Below are 24,151 nucleotides of genomic sequence, written 5' to 3' on the forward strand. Positions count from 1 at the left end.
GCGTGGATCCTTTTCACCCGGGATAACCGCAATTCTAACGTAAACGATTGCCCGTTTTTCCGGAAAAAGTAATACGACGGCGCCAAACTTTCGGCGTTTCCTGGCCTCTCCGCCACGCGGCGCGGGTCCGAATCTTCCGGGTGGAAAACGGGACGGGTAGACGGAATTCTGACGCGCTTCCGGATAAACGATAGAAGAAAGGGCGTCGACCCGGGCGGAAGATTTTGCCGCCCAAGGTCGGCTTCCGGCCGCGTAAAGGAAGAAGAGGCGGGAAGGATCGAGCCGGCGTTACTATAGTAACCGACGTCTTTCTTCCCGGAAGACGACGAATCGCGTTTGGTAATTCGCGGCGGACGCGTCGGCGAGCCGTCGTCGCTACGGTCGACGGATCTTTCGTCGTCACCTTCCCCGTCACGTGACCGGCGTCGAAGTGCGCGAGACGAATTCTTCCGCCGACGAACGTCGCCCGACTTTCGCTTTCGACCGGAAGGCGACCGACTTTTACGGGAGAGTGGCGGCCGGACTTTACATGCCTCTGCAACAGATTCGCGTTACTCCCGCCGACAGGAAAGGCTGCAAGAAGACCGCCAAGAGGGATGTCAAGGTGAGTGGTCCCCGTCCCCCTTCGGGCCTTCCGCCGCCGACCGCCGAAAATCTAAAGGCGCAAAATAAGTCGGGCTCCGGAGGATGGACGTCTGCCAGCAACCGATATAAACCGGTCGCGTCCTTCGCTTTCTTCTCCGAGCGACGCGATTTTCGGGATTGCGTCGTCGCGGCTCCCGCGTAAAGAAACGACGCGTCCCTTTCCGTTACTTTCGCCCCTGATTCCGCGGACCCGGCGCGCGACGTACCGCCACGCCGCGCGTCGTCTCCTGCTACGTCGACGTAAGGAGTTAATCGCGACGGGTAATTAGCAAAAACCGGACCGGCTTCTTTCCCCGTCGACCTTTACCTTTACGCTTTTTCCTCTTTTCTCCGCCTTAAATTGGGTTGCCGGCGTTCTATTTTTAGCCTTTTATTTATAAACACCGTTGCTCGGCGGGAGAGGGTGTTCGAGTGCCGCGAAAATTAATCGCTTCCCATCGATCGATTAATTGATCGGATTACGTAACGGATGGTCGACGTCCAAATTAACGTTAAATGGGACGAGGTTCCTTTTCCAATTTTGTGTCGTAACCGTAACCCGGATCCGAAACTGCGTCCTGGTTTTTCGTCTCCGTGCCGAGATTTTATTTCTTCGTAACTTTCCGCCTCCTTGGGAGAGGCGAAACGGCCGTTAATTTCCGTTTCGGACCGTTTCTGGAGTTTAGGGAGGTCGACGTCGGTACGGGATAGAAAAAGAATTCGGCGGCCTTACGTCGTTCGTTCCATTACGTAACGGTCTTTCGGTATTCGTCGTTTCGAAAGGAGACTTTTGTAACCTTCGGGGGGTCGAGCGCAGTTTTAATAAAAAAAGTACGGAGCCTAAAACTCCGGAAAATCCAGTCGTCGTCGGTAGAATAGCCGGTTTTTACCGACTTTCCGCCGTCGACTTTAGGCGCTAAACCCACCTTGGCGATAAATAAATATCGCTTTGGCTATTGTTTAAGCCCGTTTCCACTCCTATTCCAGTAATTATAGTCCCTTCTGTCCTTTTCGTTTTTAAAGGTAATCCGCCCGTCGATTCCGCGGAAAGTTTCGTCGCTTTTCTTTCCTTTCGGAATTTAACCCCTGGAATCGTCGGTTACCCGCCGATATTTATCCTTCTTTATTGTTTTCTTTTATTAACGGTTTTTAATGCGCGTGTCGAAATTTCGTCTACAAATAATTACTTCATAAAATATCTAGGTATGTAGTACTGTACGTGTCTCGTTTAAGGTCGACTCGTTGTTTGCGCAATCGTTTCTCCGAGAATCGAAGAATTTTTTTGTAAAATGTAACTTATTTACCGGGCTGAAATCCCGGAAGGTGGTTTTATTCCGATAAATTGCCGTTGGGACGACGTTTCGACGTCCGATGGCGTACCCGAAAGTGCGGATCGTCTGGAACTTCCCTCTCTTAAGCCAACTTTGGCCTACCAATTCCGAATTTCTCTCCTTTCCAAAGTCGATCTTGGCTAGTTTCTTCTACGCGAATTCGTAAGGTTAGAAAGCGCACGGGAGTCGTCCGGGTTATAGCGTTGTAACGAAGGTGGCGTGTTGCCGCGCGAAAGTAAAAGTAGAGAAAAACATTACAATTAATTGAATTAATAATGTTGTTTTTAATTAAAGTGTTTGGCGGGGAAGACCCGAACACGCCATCCAGCCAAATCCGTATAAATTGCAATATTTAAATTTCCCTTGGTTACGGTTCCGACGCCTGGTTTTGTAACGCGCTTCGATCGTTTAATCGTAATCTTAATTCGTCTCGATGTTTGTACTCGAAAGTAGTTCGGTTATCGCTCCGAACTAGTTCATTGGATCAAAGCGGAAAGTAACGAATTTTTCAAAAAGTCGTGGCGATTTTTATTCTTTCGAAAGTCGTCCACCGCGCCGCTTTAATAACGTAATCTCGCAAATTTCGGTAAGTCTCCTCCGGAGAATTATTTACTACGCAATTTGCCTATTTCCATAATCTTAATTTTAATAATTCGAATTGGAGGCGGCCACCTTTCGATTATTATTATTTCGTTTTAAAATATTCGTTATAATAAGGAAAGCTCCTATTTTCGTTACTTCGCCTACCAAAGTTTCGGCCATTTCGTTTCGCTACCGGAAGAGGAAAGAGTTTTCGATGGCTTAATTGTATTTTTTCACCGCCCCTAAACCAAAATCTTCCGCCCAATGCAAAATAATTACTTGTATAAAACACCAAATAATTGGAAACGAACCCCGCCGACCGTCGAGCCTCCGATGGATTCCTCCTCTACCCCTTTTTCGATATTGCCCGGTAAACCGACTTTAAAAGGCCGGATAAGCCAGCCCGTGGCGTAATCCGTTTCTGACGAAACGGGTAACGTCGCTGCCTAAGCTTACGCGATAAAAATGCTTACGTAAGGGGATCTCCTAGCCATACTTTCCAAATTCTAATGCGGTTATAAAATTATCTCCGATTAAAGTATCGCCTTTGTAATACGTAACTGACCCCCCCGAGTAATTGACTCGACTTACATTTCGCTTTTTTATTAAAAAAATGCGCCCTAATTTATCGACCGGCAAATTGTAATAACATTCTAACGACTGTTTATCGAATTAGAACAATTGGCCGTACGGCCATTCCGTAATTTTCCTATTTAATTAACCAACGATACGCGTCTATATTACGGAACCCAGTCCCCAATATGGCGCCCCAGAAGAATACCCGGTAGCTATAACAGAAACCAACCGCCACTTTAAACCGAACGTTTTAAGCCGGTGAAGTAGGTAATTTTTTAGATATTTACGTATAAAACCAGACGGGTATTTAGTCGTTAGTATATTTTTTTGTAATAGGCGTAACTTACACGGTTAAAGCTACGACTTAAGAGAAGGAGCTTTTAGAATAAGACACTCTATTAACCAGTGGCGTGGTTTCCAACCGCTTGGTATTTAACTAAATGCAAAGTCGAAGGTACTTTCTTGGTTTAGATCGGGCCCTACCAACCCAAACTGTTTCGCGGGACATTTCGGTGGGCCACGATTTAGGCAAACACGCTTTTAAAAAAGTAAAACAAATACAAAACGAATAAGATTTTGTTATACCGAGAGTTGGTACTCGCACTGGCGCATTATAACAACGGCACACTCAAATTTTCATTTATTTAATTGTTTTAGTATAGATATAAGTTTTAATAGATATAGAATATCGCTTAGCGGGCCGCGGGTTGGCCCGGCCCGGTGTAGATGTTTCATCAATTACGTCCTCAGAGGTTGAACGTTATAGAAATCGCGGGCCCCGACCTCGTTATACGTTTAATTAGACGTCGATAACCAGTTAATGCAAAATGTATTTTTCCTTTCGTATCTTGTAAATTTCTGTGTACTGTAAAATGCTTTTTTATAATATTTATATATTAGAAGCTATGGTTTTACTTACACTTTTGGCGTTTTGAAGACGTTTAATGCGTGGTAATGGTGTTTTTGTGGTTACGTTTAAGAATTACGTACGGAGTTATTTATAGCGAAACGTCGTTTTATCGCGGTCGTTCGACTTTTCCGAGCTAAAACCAAGAACCGCGAACGGCGACTAGGCGAAGGGGCGAGCCGGAGTACCGATCCGAAGGTGGCGTATCTTAATCGGACGACCGAGCGATGGCGACGGCGCATTAGGTGACCGGCAAATGCCCAAGGATTTTCTATTTAATATTACCGAAAAGATGGCGCCGCGCGCAGTTTACGGGTGCCGTAATTCGTACTTACGTAAACCGTCTTCCATCCCGTCGCTACGTAACTTCGAGGACCCGTTTGAAGCCAATCGCATTCGATGGGTTTTACGTTACGTGGGAAAACGTCGTTTTACCGAGATTTTTTGAAAAACGAGATAACTTCGATGGAATTTACGATTTCGGATAAGGAAAGATAAGGATGCGCGGCGTAAACAAAAATTTGACACGTTATTTTCTCTCGGATTACGTTTAGAATTACCAAAATACGAAAATAGAGATTACAAATTCATTTTTAAATAACATAAAACTTAAATATTTAAAATAATTTGCTCCGGTTTTACGAAATTTCTTCGTAAAAGAAAAATATATACCGCGCAGTATGTATTTTAAACAAAAGTAATTTCGCTTTAAAACTTTTCTCTCCGCCATCGGTTTGACGTTTCCTCTTACCGAAAGACAATAGACGGATTGCGGCCGACGTTTTCGTGGCCAAAACGTGTAGGTCGGACGTTCGGCGCCGCCTTCCCGTAAGCCTAGAAGTTTGACAACGACATTTGATACGTCCAGCGCGATTCCACCGACGTTCCAAACGCCATTGTCAAACTTCTAGGCTTACGGGAAGGCGGCGCCGAACGTCCGACCTACACGTTTTGGCCACGAAAACGTCGGCCGCAATCCGTCTAATATTTTGTACGAAAACGGCAAACTTTAGCCAAATTCTTACAATTTTTATACTCGATTTTGTCAGATAAAATCACTATCTGGTTATTGGGGTAGGGATAATATTTTGAAAAATATTAAAGGTCGGTCTGGCCGTTTCGCCATATCGACCGCTGGAATTCTAAGGCCGCTCCACGCTGGTCGACCCTACACCGTACGTTATTATTACCCGTTATTGGACGAGTGTGGTTAGAAAGCGCGGGTGGAAAACGGAGAAGCTGCGTTAAAATAATTATATGTCCATAGCCGCTGTATTTCAGTTAAGAATAAAAAATTAACGACGAATGAGCCGTTAAACGATCGGTCGATGGACTGGAGGAATGGCGTCGGATTATTACGGAACTGGACGATAAAACAAAGTGTAATCAAAACTTATCTTTCCGTCTTTCGATTAGAAAAAAGACGCAAATGATAAAGCTAAACAGACGAGAAGAACTGTTCTAAAAATATCTGCCGATTTCTAAACTAATTACGCCGCCCAGGTGAATTTCCACGCAGTTTCTCGCGCACTGTTCGTTCGTTTCATTAATTTAATATAAAGAAAAGGCTGTTATTCGCAATATCGAAAAACGTCGAACGTTAAAAGAATTTTTTCCGGGGAAGGGGAAACTCGGAGCAAATATTGCTTCCTACCCTTATAAATTAGCGGGCCGGATGGCCGAGCGGCCCACCGCTTCGGGGAACCCGGGATCGAATCCGGACGGGCCGAGAAATCTCAGGAATTTTTCGGGGGTTGGTTCGTTGGGATACGTCCGGCCCCCTCGCCACCCGGTGGCCCCGTGGCGGGCCCGGCCGAACCCGTAACGGGGCGGCTATAAGAGTCCGGACTCTTACAGCGGGCCCATGGCCGGACCTCTTAGTGCACGCGGGGCGGAAAGAGTATTAAAAAAAACCCCATAAATTAGCGTTATCTTTACTGACAGAAAATAAAATGGAATACCGTTTTTATTAATAAAGAAGCGCTACTTACCGCTTTTTGTTCGTTGAAAAGAAAAAACTGGTCGAGGAGGTTTGACCGTAATTCGGGATCCGTACCGGCCACTGGTTTTTAAGAAGGGAAATTCTCGGCCCCGCCGATGGCAAGATCAATCGTTTCCGCTCCGAGTGTCTTCCGCGGCGTTGCCAGTTTACGTCGGCGTGAAAAATTTTCGTCCCCATCGTCTCCCGCTTTTAACCGATATTTCGGGAGATATCTTCCTTCCTTTTATTTTGCCCGAACGACTTATTTTACAGTCCGCCCCGGCGTTTAGCCAAACGATTGGACGAAAGAAGACGGGCGTTTGGAAGACGAGATGGTAGCCATTAATTCTCCAATCGGCCGACGGCGGGTAACGACCAAAGCAAGGTTTTCGCCATTTAGTGGAAAATTTTCTTCAAACGCGCGACGTGGCGCGGTATAGAAGCCGCGGACGTGGCCCATTAAAGAAAACTTTTCCATAAATATAACCCCGCCATAGGTTCCTACCGCGCGGAATTATTTCTTTAGTTCCGCGCGACCAAGATGTAAGAAGCCGATTTCCGGGATTCCGTTAAATACCGGCCGGGTAAAATTCTACCGTTTCGAATAATCGCCACGTTTGGCCGTGGTATTCTGGCGGCCGAATTCCATCCGGGAAAGTTTCCGGCCGTTTAAAAACAGAGCGCCGTAAATGGAAGATTAAACGCCACAAGGGAACGGTCTTATAATCGACGATACGAAGGGAGAAATAGATTTCCGCGGCTCTTACCCGCCTACCGGGGAAATTGTACGAAAAGCGTGTAACGACTGGACTTGGCGGTAATCCGTTACCCACCGGATTCTTCGTTTACTTGGGAAAAATAAACGGTATGGTCGATTAATATCCGGAGTATTCTTGGCCTGGCCCACGCCGTATCCATTATTACGGTATATACTTTATTGGCAATCCGTATTGTATATTTTAATACATCGTATTATAATAATGTATATTAAAAGAAATCCGGCGCGTGGGAGGAAACGAAATAAAGGAAGAAAAATTACAAATACCGTGGTGGAAACGGAGATAAACTTTATCTAAGATTACGCGGAAAAGTTTTGTTTAATTGGCCAAACGCCCGGCCCGTACTCCGTCTAACGTTGGGATTTTTGCCGAAAATTTCTTCGTTTATGGCCAATTCGTAAAGTTTTAACGGTGGACGGCCAAATCTTGGCAATAATTTCTACCAACGTCCGCTTTCCGAAATCTTTTGGCTAAATGCCGCCGACCATACCCTGGGAGGATTAGATTTCTTAGCGTCCGTTCCCGTGGGTTTTAGAGATTTGGCGTGGTTGGTGGATTAGAGTAGTAATAAACTGGAAGGAAGTTAGAAGCGACGGACGGTCGAACGGTCTGGGCTTTAAACTGTAGAAAATAATAATGTAAAATGTGGGAAAACGAGAAGGGCGGTAATTTCCAGCCGAGAACACGTTTTAGGTAGCGGCGAGTATCGATTGTACTAGGAAATTGCCAGAAGTCGGTAAAGAATGGCGCGGTAATTGAAAAGGCACTTATCCGAGAACGGCGCATTGTTCGAAAGCGCGTCGAAGGACGTTCGAATTATACAAAAACGTCGTTTCGGTTACGGAACGTCCGAAGCCGTCGGTCGGAGACTCGTTCCGCCGCCGCTGGAAATACGGCAAATCTTACAACGTCTTTTGTCTAATTTTATACGTTAGAAAATACGCGTTAATCGAAACTTTAATATTAAACTTCTCCGTTGCGCATCCCGGTAAATCCCCACTCGGCGGACGTTTCTGATTTCGTAGAAAAGGCAATTTTCGGTTCCCCGTCCGTTTCCGTATCCGGTTAATTACTTACAAAAACCGGACGAATTTCTAGCAAAATTGAAATGGAAAATTTATTCCAGAGGTAAATGTTTTTTCTTATTTAAAAAGGTGCTTTCTCATTATTTACGTTTTGATATTTCCAATAATCATCGTTAGACATTTTTTCGCTATCGAGTCTTATAATATAATCGAGACGGAATGATAATGATAATGATGGGTACGGTACGTCACGAGAACGTACGCTGACGAGGAATTTTTCGAAAGAGAGGGTTAAGAAATAATCCGACCGTACTATTTCAAATGTCTTTTTTGCATTTATGCGGGAAATCGGACATACTTTTAGACCCTTCTAAAAGTTCTCCACGATATTTAGTCGGCGCCTATAAGTCGGCTTTATTCCAACTCTTCGTCTTAATCTTCGATTTTATATTTACGAACGATTCGGGAAGATCCGACTTATTTTTCCAATTTAGTAAACCCGAAGAAGAACCCGGAAGGGGTTACTTAGCGGTACTAAGCGCCGGTTAGTGGTTGCGGCCAATCTTCATTATCGTTAGTCTCGGAAGAGGGCACCTAATTCTCGCACCGGGCCAAGACGGGTAAGATCGGCTATAATCTAACAATATTAATCTTAATCTATCGTTACTTTTTGTCCGAGCCAGGCCGGGCTCATCCGCTAGTTTTGAATAATTAAACATTCCGCGTCATTCGCTTATTAATTTCGAGTATTGGCTTTACCTATTTAAACTTCCGACGCTTATCGCTCCCGGCGTCGATTCCCACATTTTAGCCAAATGAGAATACGCGCGATTCGGGTTCGAATCTCTCCGGAGTTTTCGTCAGATTGGACTAAACTTTCGTTCCTAACTTCCCCAAAACTCCGCCGGGATGGAAATTTCGGCCGACCTATTCTCTGTTTATCCGCGAAGCGTTATCCAGAAATCGGAGGGTGGAACCCCCACCCGGTAACGACGGCGAATCGACTCGACGGAGATCCGTTCCTCCCCTCTTTTCTATATTTTGCCGTACGTACGACGATGGTAAAATCCGAGAAAAATCCCCCTAAAAAATAATAATTGCGAGTAAAGATTAAAGGGGAAAATGGTCCGCGAATGTGGCGCGTACCATTTTATATACGGACCATTTTATATATGAAAAATAGCGTACAAGTTTTAATTAGTAGAAAGGTGTGAGAAAAGCTACGGTGCGGACGACCGAAACGAAGTTTTACAGTCGACACGTAAAATGTCTCGTATAAACTTGTTTAAAATGCGTGGAAAACAATACCTTAACCTAGAAAAGAGAAAATTGCTCGTCATTACCATACAATAAATATTGTTCTTGGCAATTATCCGAGGAATAAAATAAAAAAACATTACGACTTTAAAACTTTAAAAAATCTCGGTTTATATTTTTATTATTAAGAAGTTTATTCCGAGTTCGTTTTCACCCCGCCACAAAGTTTCCCCGAAAAGCCGACGTCGGTAAGCGGAAAAAGAAGGACGGGGTTAGAAACCGTCGGATATTTACGGGAAATATTAGGAGAGAACCGTTGGTCGACGGGCCAAATCTCGGAACGAAAGATTACCTTTACCCCTTCCGAAGAGAAAACAATGGTAAAGGATAGAGGTATTGTACGACGCGTTAAGGAAAACTGAGAAAGAATCGATAAAACGTCGAATAACACAATTAATAGACGATTTCGAGCGCGGAATCCCAGAAAAACCTACGTTACTCGTCTTATTCGCGCGGTAAGGTTAAGACCGGTCGGCAGTAAGTAATAAACACCCAATTTAAATAATTAAATCCGGCCAAACGGCCAGGATTAAATTTATTTCTAATTCGTCCGTCGTTATTTTTATGGCGGAAAAAGCGAATTTTTCAATTTTTTCCTTTATCGTCCGGTTTCGTTAATAATATACGGCGAACAACGAGCGCGTAGTTACACGCGGAAGGAGTAAACGGTGGGCCGCAATTGGAATGCCCGGATAAAAACTGTATTTAAAATCGCCGTTGGAAGATTTTAACGTCGGTCTACCCCTCTTTTTAGGCCGTAAACGGTAAAAAACCGGAACAATTAATTCTTCCTGTTTTTTTGAAACTTTTTCCGCCCCACCAGTTGGTACGAGAGGGCCTCCGTTAGCCAGCCCAATACGGGTTGGGCTAGGCCCGCGACGGACGGCCGGGTGGCCGGGGACCGGGCCCGATATATCCGGAAAGACCACCTCGGAAAAGTTTCCGAGGATTTATCGGACCCGTATGGATTCGAAGCCGGGTCCGATTCTTCCGGGTGAAAGAGAAGCGCCGTCCGATGAAAAGAATACTGGCCGAATTCCGTTTACCATTTGGAAAAGTCGGATGGGTTACGCGTCGTCGGGCCGGAAGCGGAGCATCCCCGGAAACTACGCGCCGCCATTTTCCGTAATTTCCGGCTCCGGTACTTTTTCCCTCGGTTAAATATTCCGTTTTCGAAGATGCCGAGAGGGGCCCGGGATGGGGCTCCACTTCCGGCCAATTTAAAGAAAAGGCTATTCCGCTTGTCGACGTTTACGAATTTCGATGGGAAATTCGTCCTCGGAAGGCGTCCGGTAGGGACCAGGCGCCGGCCAATTAAATTAATTTCGACGGATAGAACGACCGAGCCTGGTGCACGAAATCCATCCGAAAGATTGGGTTTGGTAGGCAACGGCTATGGTCGGAGTGGAGAAACCTTTAAAGTTCGGGTGGGTGAACTTTTCCGCGTCATTTCCTGGTTTCGGCCTTTCACTCGTATTCCCCTGCCGAGTTTTCGCTCGGTATCCCGATCCAAATGCCGGTCACCGGCGAAAAACGACGATTTGGCCAGGCGCGGTAAACGAAAGCCACCAGCGATTTCCATTCTTTTAAAAGTCACGCTTATTTCGGAAGATCGAAGTTGGAAAATAACCACCGACCGGACGAAATTACCCTCGGTCCTTCCCCTAGGGTGCGTCTTTTCTTTTTATTTTACTACTTTATCTTTCCATTTGGTCGATTAAAGTATTGGACCGGCGGTTAGATAGTCGACCCGGGCGCCACCTCCAACGGGAGGGTGGAGATTTCTTACTCGCCAATTTAATTGTTCCGTAGGCGAGCCCGGCGGTCTGGGCAAAAAATCTTCGTCTTTCGTTACGAAGACGACCGCCGACGCCGGGCCACGGGCGGTCGATCACCCACCGAAACCGCTCCGCCTTCTTCGGTTTTCCCATTCCTTCGGTAAGGCGGTCCGGTGAAAAACCCATTACGGGTTTCCGAGAAAATATTAAGGAATCGCCCTTCCTGATCGGGCGCCGGAAGACCCCGGGTCCGGAGCACCGGCCGAAGAAAATTTCCTCGCCGGCCCGGATCGAACCCGGATTCCGGAAGAGTCCGGGGGGACCGTGGGCGGCGCGGGGAAACGACCGAAAAATTTCCGGCCGGCGGCGGAAAGGGCGGATTTCGGAAAAACCGAAAATTAGGGCCCGGTTCCGCGCCCCTCCCACCGAGGCTAAGCGGAAGAAATAACCTGGGACGAGGAGGAAAGAATAGGGAAAACGCGGATGCCGGGGAACCGGGTCTAAACCCGTTTGGAAAGCCAGAAAAGAAATGGCTCGGCCCTCTGGCGGTCCGTCGGTCGTTAATAACGCGCCGGCGCTGCGGGCAGCTTTCCGCCTCCTCGCGCTACGCCAGAAAAAGGAATTTTAGCTTTTCCTGGTTTAAATGCTTCGGAATGCCTGGACGGCCTTTCCTCGTTACTTAAGAGCCCGGTCGGCGCTAAACTATTTCCTAATTTTACGTATTTTGTAGTACTTAAATGATCCGAAGAATCGCAATTCAGCCGCCAGTCTCGATAGCGTTTCCGGTAAAAGAACGTCGGAGGAAATGTTTCCACCGTCCCACCCATTTACTTTTAAACTTGCCGGCGGAGGATTAAGAAAGGAGTAAGACGGTCGGACCTTCGCCGACTGGCTGGCCGGCGGATTCGAACTCGTCTTCTCGGCCCCGGACAAATATAATTAAATAAATGGAAAGGAAGACGGCGGATCGACCGGCAGAAAATTACGTTACCGACGACGTTAATAGAGAATTAAATTGACAGAAAATCAATTTTGGCCAATATCCAGAGGCCGTTCCGCCCGGATAAATCCCCGATATCGGGCCGCGGCCTCGATTGTTGACTTTTTAAAATTATTTTTCGTCCGCGTAATTACGGAAAATAATCGAATTTTTGACAATTTCCTCCGCTAAACGATTAGCCGGCGTCCATAGAGAAAAGGTCCGTTTCTGCGGAATATTGGCGGAGAATTGGCCTCCGGTAGGAGAAAGGCCCTTCGTTAATCGCCGTGCCGGCACTTTCGTCTGCCCGTTTCTTCTCTACGCCTAGAACGGCGCATTTATAAAAGGAAGGCGAAAATCCCAATCCGCTTTAGTCCGGATGTAGCGGGGCAGCGATTTCGGTAAAGCGGGTCGGGAAGGCGCGAGCAGGGTTTACCCGGTTAATTTACGTAAAGTTCTTTAAAGAGAATTCGGGGCGGGGGAAACGGCGGACGGAGGACGGGCCACCGGGTTACGCGTAACCGCTTTACGGCGGTCGGGCGGGAGGACTAGGGGATAGGAGAATAGGCGTAAAGCCGGGAAGAAGAGAAGAGGGAGCGAGTATACGGGGAGAGAATCGAATAGAGGAGAAGCAGCAGCGCCGCGGCGGACGTTGGTCGGGTATCGATCGTCCCGTCGCTAGAAAATGGCGGATGGCGCAGAGAAGACGGCGGCAACTAAATGATCTGCAAATGTCTGGGCGATCAGGTAAAGTCTTTCTTCCCGCTCTTCTTCTTCTCGCCCGCGGTCCCCGGTGGCCCGGGCGGTGGTCCCCCGAACCGGAAGCGGGCGGGACCGGGGCGAAGAAAAGCTTCTTCCGCCCTCTTCGGTTAAAGGGCCTCGTCGATATTCACTTAGCCACGGAGGATTGATTGTCGCCGGCGATTGATTCCGCTCGATCGATGGCCCGGCTTTCTTTTTACGCCGACGCCGCGAATCTCCTTCCCTTCTTTTGTCTTAAACCGCCGATAAATGATTAAAACCCGGCCTCTTTATTATTTATCCCCGCCTTTAACCCGCCGACTACGGCCTTAGTCCGCTTCCCACCCGCCGCCGTTTTTCCCCACTCGTTACCTTCCGCTCTTCTTCCCGACGTCTTTTCCGACCGGAAGTACCGAAATCCGCACCGGTCGATCCAATTTCCGGTTATAAAATGGGTGGAAATGACCCCGACCGACGGCTTTCTTACGTTGGCGCGTAGCCTGGCAGCCAACTCGAACCCGTCCACTGGGAATAATTAAATTTTTGGAAATTCCTATTCCTCGTCCCCCATCCAGTTACGGGAAGGGCGCTTTCTTACCACGAAAGATGGGCGCGCTTTCCGCTCGGACGGAGGATGGTCCGTTCGCGTGTCGGTCGGCTAACGCCTGGCTTAAATCCCGTTTTCGATCGGCTTTTGTCGTCCGTCTAGACTCGGGGGGGACCGGACGTTCGGGAGCGGATCGATGACGACGTTTCCTCCGGTCCGTTCGTCGCTATAAGTCTGTTTTCGTAGACGATTTTTTGAGGTTCCGTCGGAGGAGGAGGGCTTTTTATTTTACGCTTTTCCAAAAGTGGCGGTTTAATGAAGAGGTAAACTCGTAAGTCTTGGTCAAACGACGCTTAGCCGCCCGTCGACAAAGAAACGAAATCCGCCCATGTAAGGTGGCTATTCCGAGCGCTTTTAAACCCAGCCGGTCTGTCTAAAGGGATCGTTGCGTAGATTGGCGTGTTTTTCCAGCTCGGTCTTCGGCGCGGTAATTTCTTCGTATCGAAAAACATTCCATTTACTTCGTCGTTGTATTAAATTGGAGAGAGGAGGGTGACCGTCGGAGGAGGAGCAATTTTCTTAGTTTTATATTAACCAACTCTCTCGTTTTAGAAATTTTTTTTTCGGAATAAAATTGAATTTCGGCAGCCGAGGAAAAAAAAATCGGTCTCTTCCGGAGGAGAAGAAGAGGAGGGAGATCGCTGCCGGGATCTGCCGGGAAGACTCGTCTCGTAAATAATGTTTAGCGGAGATTTATACTCCGGTCGATGCCGGCATCGTCGGTATTTCGAGTATCTGGTACTGGAAAAGTCCGTCGCAATTAACTAACTCCCGGAAAGCGGGCCGTTTTTGATAAAGGACGAGGAAAACATCGTTCTTTAATTCTTGTTTAGAAGCGGTGGAAAATACAAATAAAATTTCGGCAGGGTTTCTCTCTGAATTTTCGGGTGGCTTACCCAACGGATTGATCGATTTATGTTTTGTAAACGTTCGATAATCGATAGTAAATTAAAAATTTCTCTTGGATACAATCGATATTTATATTTTATTAATCGTTTATTAAACGTTCCGGATCGATTCTCCTTATTTTTCCTCCGTCCGCCAACCTACCGAATTAATTGGCCCAAGATCCGAAATAGGCCGCGGCAATTTTCACTATAATGCCGACTTTTTCCAATGAGTTTTGGCACTCGAACGAAGCTAAAAAACCAGTTTAACAAAAAGTTATTTTGTTAAACTTTCGACATCCGGGCAACGGAATTCGTCTTCCACCTAGGCGATAATTAAGGTATCCGGGAAAGTCGTCGGGTCCTCTTAAGTTCCGTCGACGATCGTTACTCCGGAGTAATCTCGGTTTTCTTATCGCCTGCCGATAAGACATTCGAAAGGTCCGGGTTGTAGCGTACGTCGTGGGATTTCTGCCATTTACGGGGAAAGAATTCTAAAACATCGATAATCGATAATCGTTTCGAAAATAACCGGGGATTTAGGGAAATTCTGTTACGGAAAATATAAATGGAACGTCCGAAAAGACTAGGGTGTGGAATTCCCATAGATTTTAACGTCGACGTAAGCGGACGATTAAAAGTAATCCGCCGAGAACCCGCTTTTCTTCCTAGAAACGTTCGTTTCCCGGCAGAGATCCGAAACGGGGGAAGGAGTTTGCCCCGGACGGTCGCCTACGCCCAAGAAGGCGGAATTGCGTCGGAGGACGGCATTCTCCGCTGGTAATCGACGGTTTGCGTAAAATGACCTAAACCCCGGCGGAGATCCGCGGCCAATATCTGTTCTTTCGGACGTGTAAATATCAACCCGCCGGACTTTTCTAGCGGATTTCGACCGTGGTCGGTAACGGGAGGTAAGCCACGACGTCCTTTCCCTCCAGGCGGGCGGCGGATATTCCGCGGATAACAGACTTATCGTCTGTTCGAATCTCTTATCCGAAATAAGCGCATTTTCGATAAGACGTCGATAAACGTTATAAATCTACGGAAGCAATTTCCGCATCCCCGGATAATCGTTTAGAGAATGCGAATTAGTCGAGGGAAAAGCGTAAACGCAAATATTACAAGAATATAATGGCCAGCGTTTACTCGCGCAGCTGCGAAGAGGGATTTCTCCGCGGACCATCCTTTTTTCGAGACGGAAAAGCAAAAATGTTAACGAAAGAAGGCCGAAGAGTCGTCCGTGGAAAAATACTCGGAGGAGGTGGTTCTTTCGTTCCGGATGTCGGAGAATTATCCAGACCGACGGAAGACGTTAACGCGCTTCCCGTAAATTCTCCGACGTTTGGCAAATATTTCAAACGTCCGACTTCTCGAATCTAACGAAAAGGGAAGGCGTAAAAATAAAAGTAAATACAAAGGTCATTTTGCTGCAAATTAACAATTGTTTCGGACGGTTTCGTGTCTTTTGCCGTTTAAAAGGTACTCGGCGCGGCATTTCGAAAACATCGTTGGCTTAACGCCGCCTTTTCTATTTCCGCCACGTGGCCAGAAAATGCCCCTTTCGTAAACGGGTCGGGACCTCCGCGAAATGTTTCCTATGGTAGATTAAAATATCGAAGTTTAGGGCTGGGAACTCTCCTATTGTACTAAAATCTCTAAGAAACGCAATATTTAAATTATTTGGATTACGTAAATAAGAATGGAAAGGTAATATTTTTCGTTTCCAACATTTCCTTAATTAATCGATACGTAAATAACCGTGGGGGGAACCGTCCTTTTTTCCCCGTAAGGCGAAATTTCTATATCGTTTTAAATAACGGGAACTTTTAGTTCCCGGTTGCCGGCCGACTCCGAAATTACTCGTTCGGTTCGGACGACGAAACGTACTTTCGGTTAACCCACCGAAATAATTGGATATTTCCGCTTCTCCCGCGGATGGGAAAAGCGCGCCTTGGAACGTAAAGGGAATCGCGGCATCCCCGGATTAAAAGCGGGTCTAATTTAAAAGCCGCTCCGCGCCCGTTAAAAACACGTAACGTACGAATGCGCCGGGAAAGTAGCGAATTTCTAACGGAAATTCCGTCGTCGGACGGCATTTTGGCTCGGCGTTTCTATACGCGCGTGTCTGGTTTGCGTCCAACTTTCCGCTTCTGTCGGGAAACCGGCCAAAGGTTTAGAAAAGCCACCGGATTCGGTCGAGACGCGGCGTAATAAGAAACCTTCTAGCGCCACGGTTTCCCGGCGTACCGTACCGGTGGCCGGACCGACGGCTCCCAACTACGCGTCCCGGGTATTTTCGGCTTTTGCGCGGAAAGCCGAATACGGCCGTTGGCGGATCCCTTAGGGTTTCCTTCGTCGTCCGTCTTATCGTTTATGACGTTTATCGCGCCGCCCCTCCCGTTTGTCTAACGCTTACCACCGACCGGTAATAGGGAATTACGTAAGCGTCCGGCAGCGACAACCACACGGGCCCGAGTGTCGAAAGCCGGCCAAATTCGCTTACACGTACGGCGCGGTGCAAATAGGAGAAATGGAAAAACAGTCCGTACGAAATTTGAAAGTCATTTTCGAAAGTCGTCCTCCCTTTATTACCGTGGAAATCGTCCGGGCTACCGAAAATGGATTCGTCGCGGATAGAATTCGAAAGTCGCCGCGTCATTTTACGTCGAGGAGCGAAGAACTTGCTGAGTAGGTGCCGCGCGTCATCCGCCCCGTCGCCGTGTCGGAACCAGCGATAAGTTTCTCGTTTCTTACCGCCGTCCGGATTACGGATATTTCTAACACCGGAAGTAAATATATCGGAAGAAAAGAATTCCGTAGTTTAACGTTCGAGCGCGGATGAAAGTTTTCCCTTCGTCTTACGACGAAATCATTAAACGCGGAGGGAAGATATCTCCGTACCGTACGCAGGTAAGGCCCAGTCGCCCCATAAATTGTTTCGAAACGCGTCGCGTAATTAGCCAGAGAACCCGCCTGGCGGGGCAGAGAAGCGCCCTCCGTTGAATTATTTAGTATTTTTCAAATATATATACGATTTATTCCGTTTCCCCGCCCGTATACGTCCGGCAGTTCTCCTTTCGATCCGGGTGGGTTCTTCCGGAATATTTCGTCGTCGGTGTCTAAAGTGGAAAACCTCGGCTTCCGTCGCCGTTTAAACCTTCCTTACTCGGTATATCGAGTTTGGTTCGGACGGCGACGGTCGAGGGACGAAGAGTTCGAATCGAAATATTTTGCGGTAGATTAGAGATGGCGGATATAAATAACGGAAGGCGAGGTGGGAAACCGGATAAGAAATCTTAATTGTATCGGCCGGTATTTTAAGTCGACCTATGGTAGAATATTCTACCGCGGCTATTTTACCACGTCGGTGACTTTAAGTCTATCGAAACTTTCCTTGTTCCATTGGATAATAGGGAAAAATGTCCGCGTAAAGTGGAAATTCGTACGGGACGAAGTATCCCGGTCGAGTGGTAAACTGCGTGGTACAAATTACGGGTTTGGAAGAATAGGCATTGTTGTGAAGGATGCGCATTGATAATTTGCCGATAAAATCTTCGACGCTTCTCCATTTATACAAGTATTAATTTAAAGTGGCGGACAATATTCCCGTCAAGCGCGATAGGAATAACCAGCGTTTGGATAAATGTATAATTAATTGAACTACGCTACGTATTCTTACGTAGAAATCATCGATATACCTAAAGCTCCGCTAATTAACTTAAGAATTAAACGATTCCAGATATTATTCCGGACGGAGGCGGAAAGGTTGGCCGTAAATTCCAGTTTTAAAAGACTACTTTATAGAAAATTACGTCGGTTTCCCAGGTCGGAGCGGCCGGGCCCAGAGATTCCGCCGCCCGGAAGCTCCCGATTACAGAATTTACTACGGAGTTTCGAATAAAAATCGATAGGTTAACGTCGATTTTTAATTTTCGCGGCCGCCGGAATTTCGCGTGGCCAGGTATAACGACGTCGTCGATCTAAAGGACTCGTATTAAAAAAAGGGGAAGAAAAAAATGGCCAAGCGTCGTTCTTCCTTAAGCCCGCGGGTTAGAAATTTGTAAGAGCCGACTACTTTATCCCTCCGTCCGTAATTACCAGAAATCGCCGTATTTCGAACGTAAACGGCTTTAATTTCTAAAATCTTAACGAATTATTGGGAATTAGTCGGCGTCCGAGTTGGTGGCCGCATTTATTTATCGGGCGAGAATCGCCCGTTTTGTTATCCGTAGGAAATTCTATCGGCATTTCGTCTCTAACCCACCTCCATCTCTTTATATTGTTATTTTTCTAGTTTCGGTGGCCCGAAGCGGCCGTCGGCATCGATCGAATAAACAGATTTCGACGAATTGGTTTTTTTCTTTAATCGGCAGGTGTCTTCCGCGGGAAGAAACACCGTCGGACAGTTCTTCCTTTCCATTTCTTCCGCGTCGGTTGTAAAACGTAGCTTTATTGTTTCTGTCGTCGGCATCCACCGCGCCCGTTTATATTCGTAATTGATTTTTTTGGATATTTTGCTCGGTCGCCTAATTCACCCTGCAGAGACGGGAATGGGTGGGCGGATTGCGTGGAAAATTTACGATAATTTGGTCGAAATTATTAAATATTAGGCCGGGAATCGGGTTACGCTACGGGAACGAAAGCGTCGTCCGCATCCATCTCGGCGTTTACGGCATTACCGGATAATCGAATGGCCTTTTAACTTCCGAATTAAACCGGAAGAATACGCTATCCGGACTTTTACTATGGCTTTAATCGATAGTAAAAATTGGGTTAAGCTGTAATTATTGGCCCGCCGAGCGCTCGTTCGGAGTCGTCCGTCGTAGCGGAAGGTTTAGCCAAATTCTCCGACGGAGGGGTTAAGAAGCGTTAGAAAGGAGTCGGAGATCGGCGGGTAAACGTATTAACGGGAGCGAAGCGTTAACGCAAACATTGATTTAATTGCGACCAAGAACAAATACGTAGCGGCCGCCGTACCATTTGCATAACGTATCGATTTTAGCCATCTAATGCGGCCAGTATTATTCTAGGCGCCGGCAAAATTGAAAAAATAGCCCATAAATTAATTTCGCTTTTTAACAATTTTCCTCCGATCGATGGGCCACGTCGGCCCTCCAATTTTATACCAAATAATTTCTGATCAAGAAAACAAATCCGAGGGAATCGTCGTTATAAATCCAAAACTAGCGGCGGACGGGAGACGAACGGACCCAACCCGTCGGTCGCCGCGTCTCTATCCAATACGTCACTGGAGTGACGCGTTTTTAATAGGCAAACCCCGGAAGGCGATTAAGAAAAGTATCCCGTAACATTTTTTGTTAGCGCTCAATTTCCCATCGTAATTAAATTTTCTCCTCTTTGGCCGGCTTTCTAATTACTTAAAAACTTAATTTTATAAAATGTTAGTACCGGGAAGAGCCGAAAACAATTTTCACCCCGTAAAGATTTACATTCTTACCTATCCGCGCGAAAGCCCGGACGTCGATTGTTTACATTTTCGCGCAATCTCTCTATCGCCTCTCCCTTTTATTGTCTACCTCCGTTGTTACCGAGTTTGCAAAACCCACGCGCGGCGCCTTTTCCCAAACAATCGACGGATTAAAATAAGAATAAAACAATTAAACGCTAATGTTTCTTTTACCGCAAGCGCGTAAATGAGAGGTTCGGGGGAGTAGTCTAGGAGGTCGGCGCTGGCTAACCGCCTAAATCTTTATAATTATTTGTGGCGTTGGAGGAAAAAACATAATTAGACGGCGAAATATCGACCGGAAGATTTCTTAATTGCCACGTCAGAAATTACCTTCGAATTTACTTTCGCTACTATTATTTTATCGACTTAATTGAGATACTAAACGAGAAACATTTTCACGCCTCTTCGGAGCTACGAATTGCCGAAACAGTCGAATTTTAATTAACCCGGTTTTTCTATCGGTCGTGTTTAGAACCTCCGGCGGTTCCCGTTTTTACGCGCTGTTGTCGGAGGATCGTCTACCGTCAGTTTTTACCAGTCTTCCGTTCGAAACTCCGGGGTTAGAAGAAAGGGTTCAGACCGCGGGGTCGGACGTGCCGAGTAATTTATTTATTTACGGATTTTCGAAAATAACTAGAAACCGCTTACCGACGCGTAAAGTCGTTGGTTCGCCATTTCTTTAATCGGCCGGCGTGCTTTTTATTTTTATGAAATTCGATTAAAAGACTTTGTTTGTTCCGACAGCAGGAGACAGTTTGCACCATTTCTCCGACTCTTCCTTCCCGCGGAACGATGGACAGGCGTCGGTCGTCTCAGCCATCCACCATTTCCAGCTCGGCCTGCGGAGAGAGAGACATCTGCAGAATATGTCACTGCGAGGGAGACCTGGACATGCCTTTGATATCTCCCTGTTACTGTTCCGGTAGCCTCAGATACGTTCACCAGGCCTGTCTTCAGCAATGGATCAAGAGCTCGGACACCAGGTGCTGCGAACTCTGCAAGTTCGAATTCATCATGCACACTAAAATCAAACCTTTTCGAAAGGTAAGTGCCGCCGTCTTCCCTTGTCCGTCCGGTAGGACGACGTTTATTGACCTCTTTCGCCTCGTTTCAGTGGGAGAAGCTAGAGATGTCTCCGGTGGAACAGAGGAAAGTGTTGTGTTCCATAACGTTCCACGTGGTGGCCATAACCTGCGTGGTGTGGTCTCTGTACGTTCTCATCGATCGGACGGCCGAAGAGATGAGGACGGGAGAACTGGGATGGCCTTTCTGGACGAAACTGATCGTGGTGGCCATCGGGTTTACGGGAGGACTGGTGTTTATGTACGTTCAGTGTAAGATGTACGTCCAATTATTTAAAAGGTGGAGAGCTTTCAATCGAATTATATACGTTCAAAATGTTCCAGAGAAAGCTGCCGAGTTGTCGCCGGTTACCGTCCTGGCGCCCAGAGACACCGACTCCGTCACTTCGGACAGTAAGAAGCACGGTTGTTCGCCGGTGGAAGAGTATCACAGTTGCGAAAGCGGGGACACCGGAAGTGACGTGCCCGACGAACTGCCTCCCCCCATCGTGGTGAAAGAAAACGCGGAAACGGTGGCAGTGACGCAAGTGGAGAGTGGCGAAGTGCATCAAACTAGATGAGACTCGCTGGTTTAGTCTCGCCCGTTATCTAGTCAAGTTTCGCTGTTTTTCTGCTCTAAACATAACGTTTTCGTTTGGAATAATCGAAGACTGTCGACCGACATTCCTCCTTCGTTTCTTTACGTATGCGGAATATTCGAACTTTCGTCACGTGCATAGAATAGCGTGGACGCGCGACTCGTCAATAGCCATAGTTGGGTCCGGAACGAATCCGTGGAGCGATTTTCTTTTACCAAACCAGCCGCTCGATTTTCGAACATTCAAACCTCATTAAGAAACTATATATACAAACCTATATATATATATAAACACAAGTTGTACATACGAAAGAATAAAGAGTGTTAAACATTTTTATACGTCCTACTCTCACTTTAGTTGCCATCCTTCCGACCATGGAGGAAATCGGAAACCGGAAAGGAAATAGCAAAGTTTAGACCAGCCTCGACCACCAAATACGTAAACGGAAACGGAAATATTCCGTGGCAGAGACTAGTCAATTGGTCAATCGATCTTCTCGTAAATACGCGACTAAGACGATCATCTTTCCGGACGTTTCGGCCAAGGTGGCGCTTAATTTTATAGATGGACACAAACGAATTTTAAACAAATTCTATTCAAAACTAGCGGATGAGCCCGGCCTGGCTCGGACAAAACGTAACGATAGATTAAGATTAATATTATTAGATTATAGCCGATCTTACCCGTCTTGGCCCGGTGCGAGAATTAGGTCCCCTCTTCCGAGACTAACGATAATGAAGACTGGCCGCAAAACCACTAACCACGCGTAGTACCGCTAAGTAACCCCTTCCGGGTTCTTCTTCGGGTTTACTAAATTGGAAAAATAAGTCGGATCTTCCCGAATCGTTCGTAAATATAAAATCGAAGATTAAGACGAAGAGTTGGAATAAAGCCGACTTATAGGCGCCGACTAAATATCGTGGAGAACTTTTAGAAGGGTCTAAAAGTATGTTCGATTTCCCGCATAAATGCAAAAAAGACATTTGAAATAGTACGGTCGGATTATTTCTTAACCCTCTGTCTTTCGAAAAATCCCTCGTCAGCGTACGTTCTCGTGACGTACCGTACCCTAACTGCGTACAAAATTTCAACTTTCAACTCCTAACCGTTTGGGCTGCGCGCTTATTATCATTATCGACCCATCTCGATTATATTATAAGACAAAACCGACACGAGTTTCCGACGTGGGAGAAAAGAAGATAGATTTTTGATCCTATCCGAACCCTACGATCCCGGCACTTGCGGCTACCGGGCCGTAGAGCGCTTCGTTTCTCTCCCGGGGGCGACTGGAAATACTGCCAGAAATCAAAGTCCGGATCGTTTCCTTTCTTTTTAGCAAACCCCGGGGTCGAGTTACCGTTCCTATCCGTTAACGCCATTCTTTTTAATTTTTTCCGCTCGGCGGGCATTCGAAGGGCCTTTTTAGCCGGATCCTTACCGGTCGGACCCGGCCCGGAGAAGAACGGGATCCGACGCGTCCGGAGGGAAATGTCGAAAAATTTCCGGGGGTTTTTCCACTCGTCCGGATTCCGTTCGGGCCGTCCCCTCGGCCGCCGATCAACGTAGTTAACGCGTAGAGGGCCGTTTAGCCGAGACCGGGATATAGATTCTCTTCGGACCTTCTTCACTTGTATCGGTATTGGGTATCGGGGACGATTTTAAAATAATTTCGCTCCGCCGAGAGCTCGATTCGCTCGAAGAAGGAAAGGTTCGATATACGCGGGTATCCCCGGCATAACGCGTGCCGAGAGTGTCGTCCTACGCCAATCCGCGCTACAGGAAACGAAAGACTAATGCGAAAGGCCGGAATTTAGCAAAAGTATACTATTTTTTCGTTACTAAGAGAAATGTGTTTATTAAAGCCATCGATAATTAATAAAAAATGGCAATTAAAAGTGCCGTATTACGTAATAATATTAATTTTATTTAAAGCGGGGCGTTTTCTTCTTACAAAGTATCGTCGTATTCTAAGCTTTTTAGTTCGTCTCCATCGGAAATATCGGCAACGTTTTCAGTTTTTATTTTTACCGTAAGACGCTTTTACTCGCGACAAAATAAAGTAAAAATTATTAATGGTAAATTCGTTGTAGCGGGTGGAGTTTGTACGGTTGTTTCGTCGGTCGTTCTATTGAGAATAATCGCTCGCCCACCGTTTAAAAATACTTAGTTGAAAATGTTTAAATAAATTTTACCGAATACGAAGATTAACCCGTAGAAAGAAAAGGCGGCGACGGTCTCCGGGGCTAAAGTTCCAAAGCGACGGACGAAACTAAATTCGTAAGCGCCAGATGGGGTGGGCGCCGATAGCGGCGGACGCCACTCCGGACGAAGGAGGGAGGAAGACGCCCTCGTTCCGGCTTTTTTCGATAAATGACTAAATTCGGACAGAAACCCAAGGCGGTGGGAATAGAAAAAGGCCCCGTTAGCGCCCGCCAAGCGAAAAGAGCCAAAAATAAAAGCTCCGTTTCTATCGTCGGATTGGCTTTAAAAATCGGAGAACGTCGCTTTCCTCCCATTCCATTATTAACCGGATCCGGTATACTCCCAAGCCCGGGAATATTTGGCCAACTTGATTACCTTAAATAAATACATAACATTCGTCGTTTAATCGGATTTATTTCTTTCTACGTACAGTCGACCCCCCTATAACGTGCGTTCCTATAACGGAAATTCCTATAACCTAGCGAAAAAATTGCAGCAACATTCGTATAAAGGAGCTCCTAAAACGTCGTGGCCGACTCGTTTCGCGACAAGATTGATAGAATCTGGACCAATAGTGGATGAGCAGCCGAACTACTTTCCTCCGCCCTGCGCCACGCTACGGAGCGGCTAAATTGAGTTTGCTATCGTCTGTACAGTATTATATATAAATTATATATAAATTAGGTACTGTACATATAATTATAT

General features: G+C 46.6%; 1 protein-coding gene across 5 annotated transcripts; it reads left to right on the top strand.

Annotated features, from left to right (window-relative positions):
* Positions 1 to 322: 322 nt before the first annotated feature.
* On the top strand, positions 323 to 21,379 carry LOC111622857 (E3 ubiquitin-protein ligase MARCH8-like). 5 transcript variants are annotated; one of them, XM_023365290.1, is made up of 3 exons: positions 323 to 604; positions 20,332 to 20,628; positions 20,699 to 21,379. In XM_023365290.1, exons 1-3 carry the CDS (start codon positions 530 to 532, stop codon positions 21,224 to 21,226), a joined length of 900 nt encoding a protein of 299 aa, XP_023221058.1. In that variant the 5' UTR covers positions 323 to 529; the 3' UTR covers positions 21,227 to 21,379. The 5 variants fall into 5 exon arrangements, with proteins under 5 accessions (XP_023221058.1, XP_023221057.1, XP_023221061.1 ...); XM_023365289.1 differs by having other exon boundaries at positions 327 to 604; positions 20,329 to 20,628; XM_023365293.1 differs by lacking the exon at positions 323 to 604 and adding an exon at positions 12,505 to 12,626.
* The last annotated feature ends 2,772 nt before the right edge of the window (positions 21,380 to 24,151 follow it).

The sequence above is a fragment of the Centruroides sculpturatus genome, unplaced genomic scaffold (assembly GCF_000671375.1).
Source record: "Centruroides sculpturatus isolate CEXI.00-Female unplaced genomic scaffold, Cexi_2.0 scaffold226, whole genome shotgun sequence".
NCBI lineage: Eukaryota > Metazoa > Arthropoda > Arachnida > Scorpiones > Buthidae > Centruroides > Centruroides sculpturatus.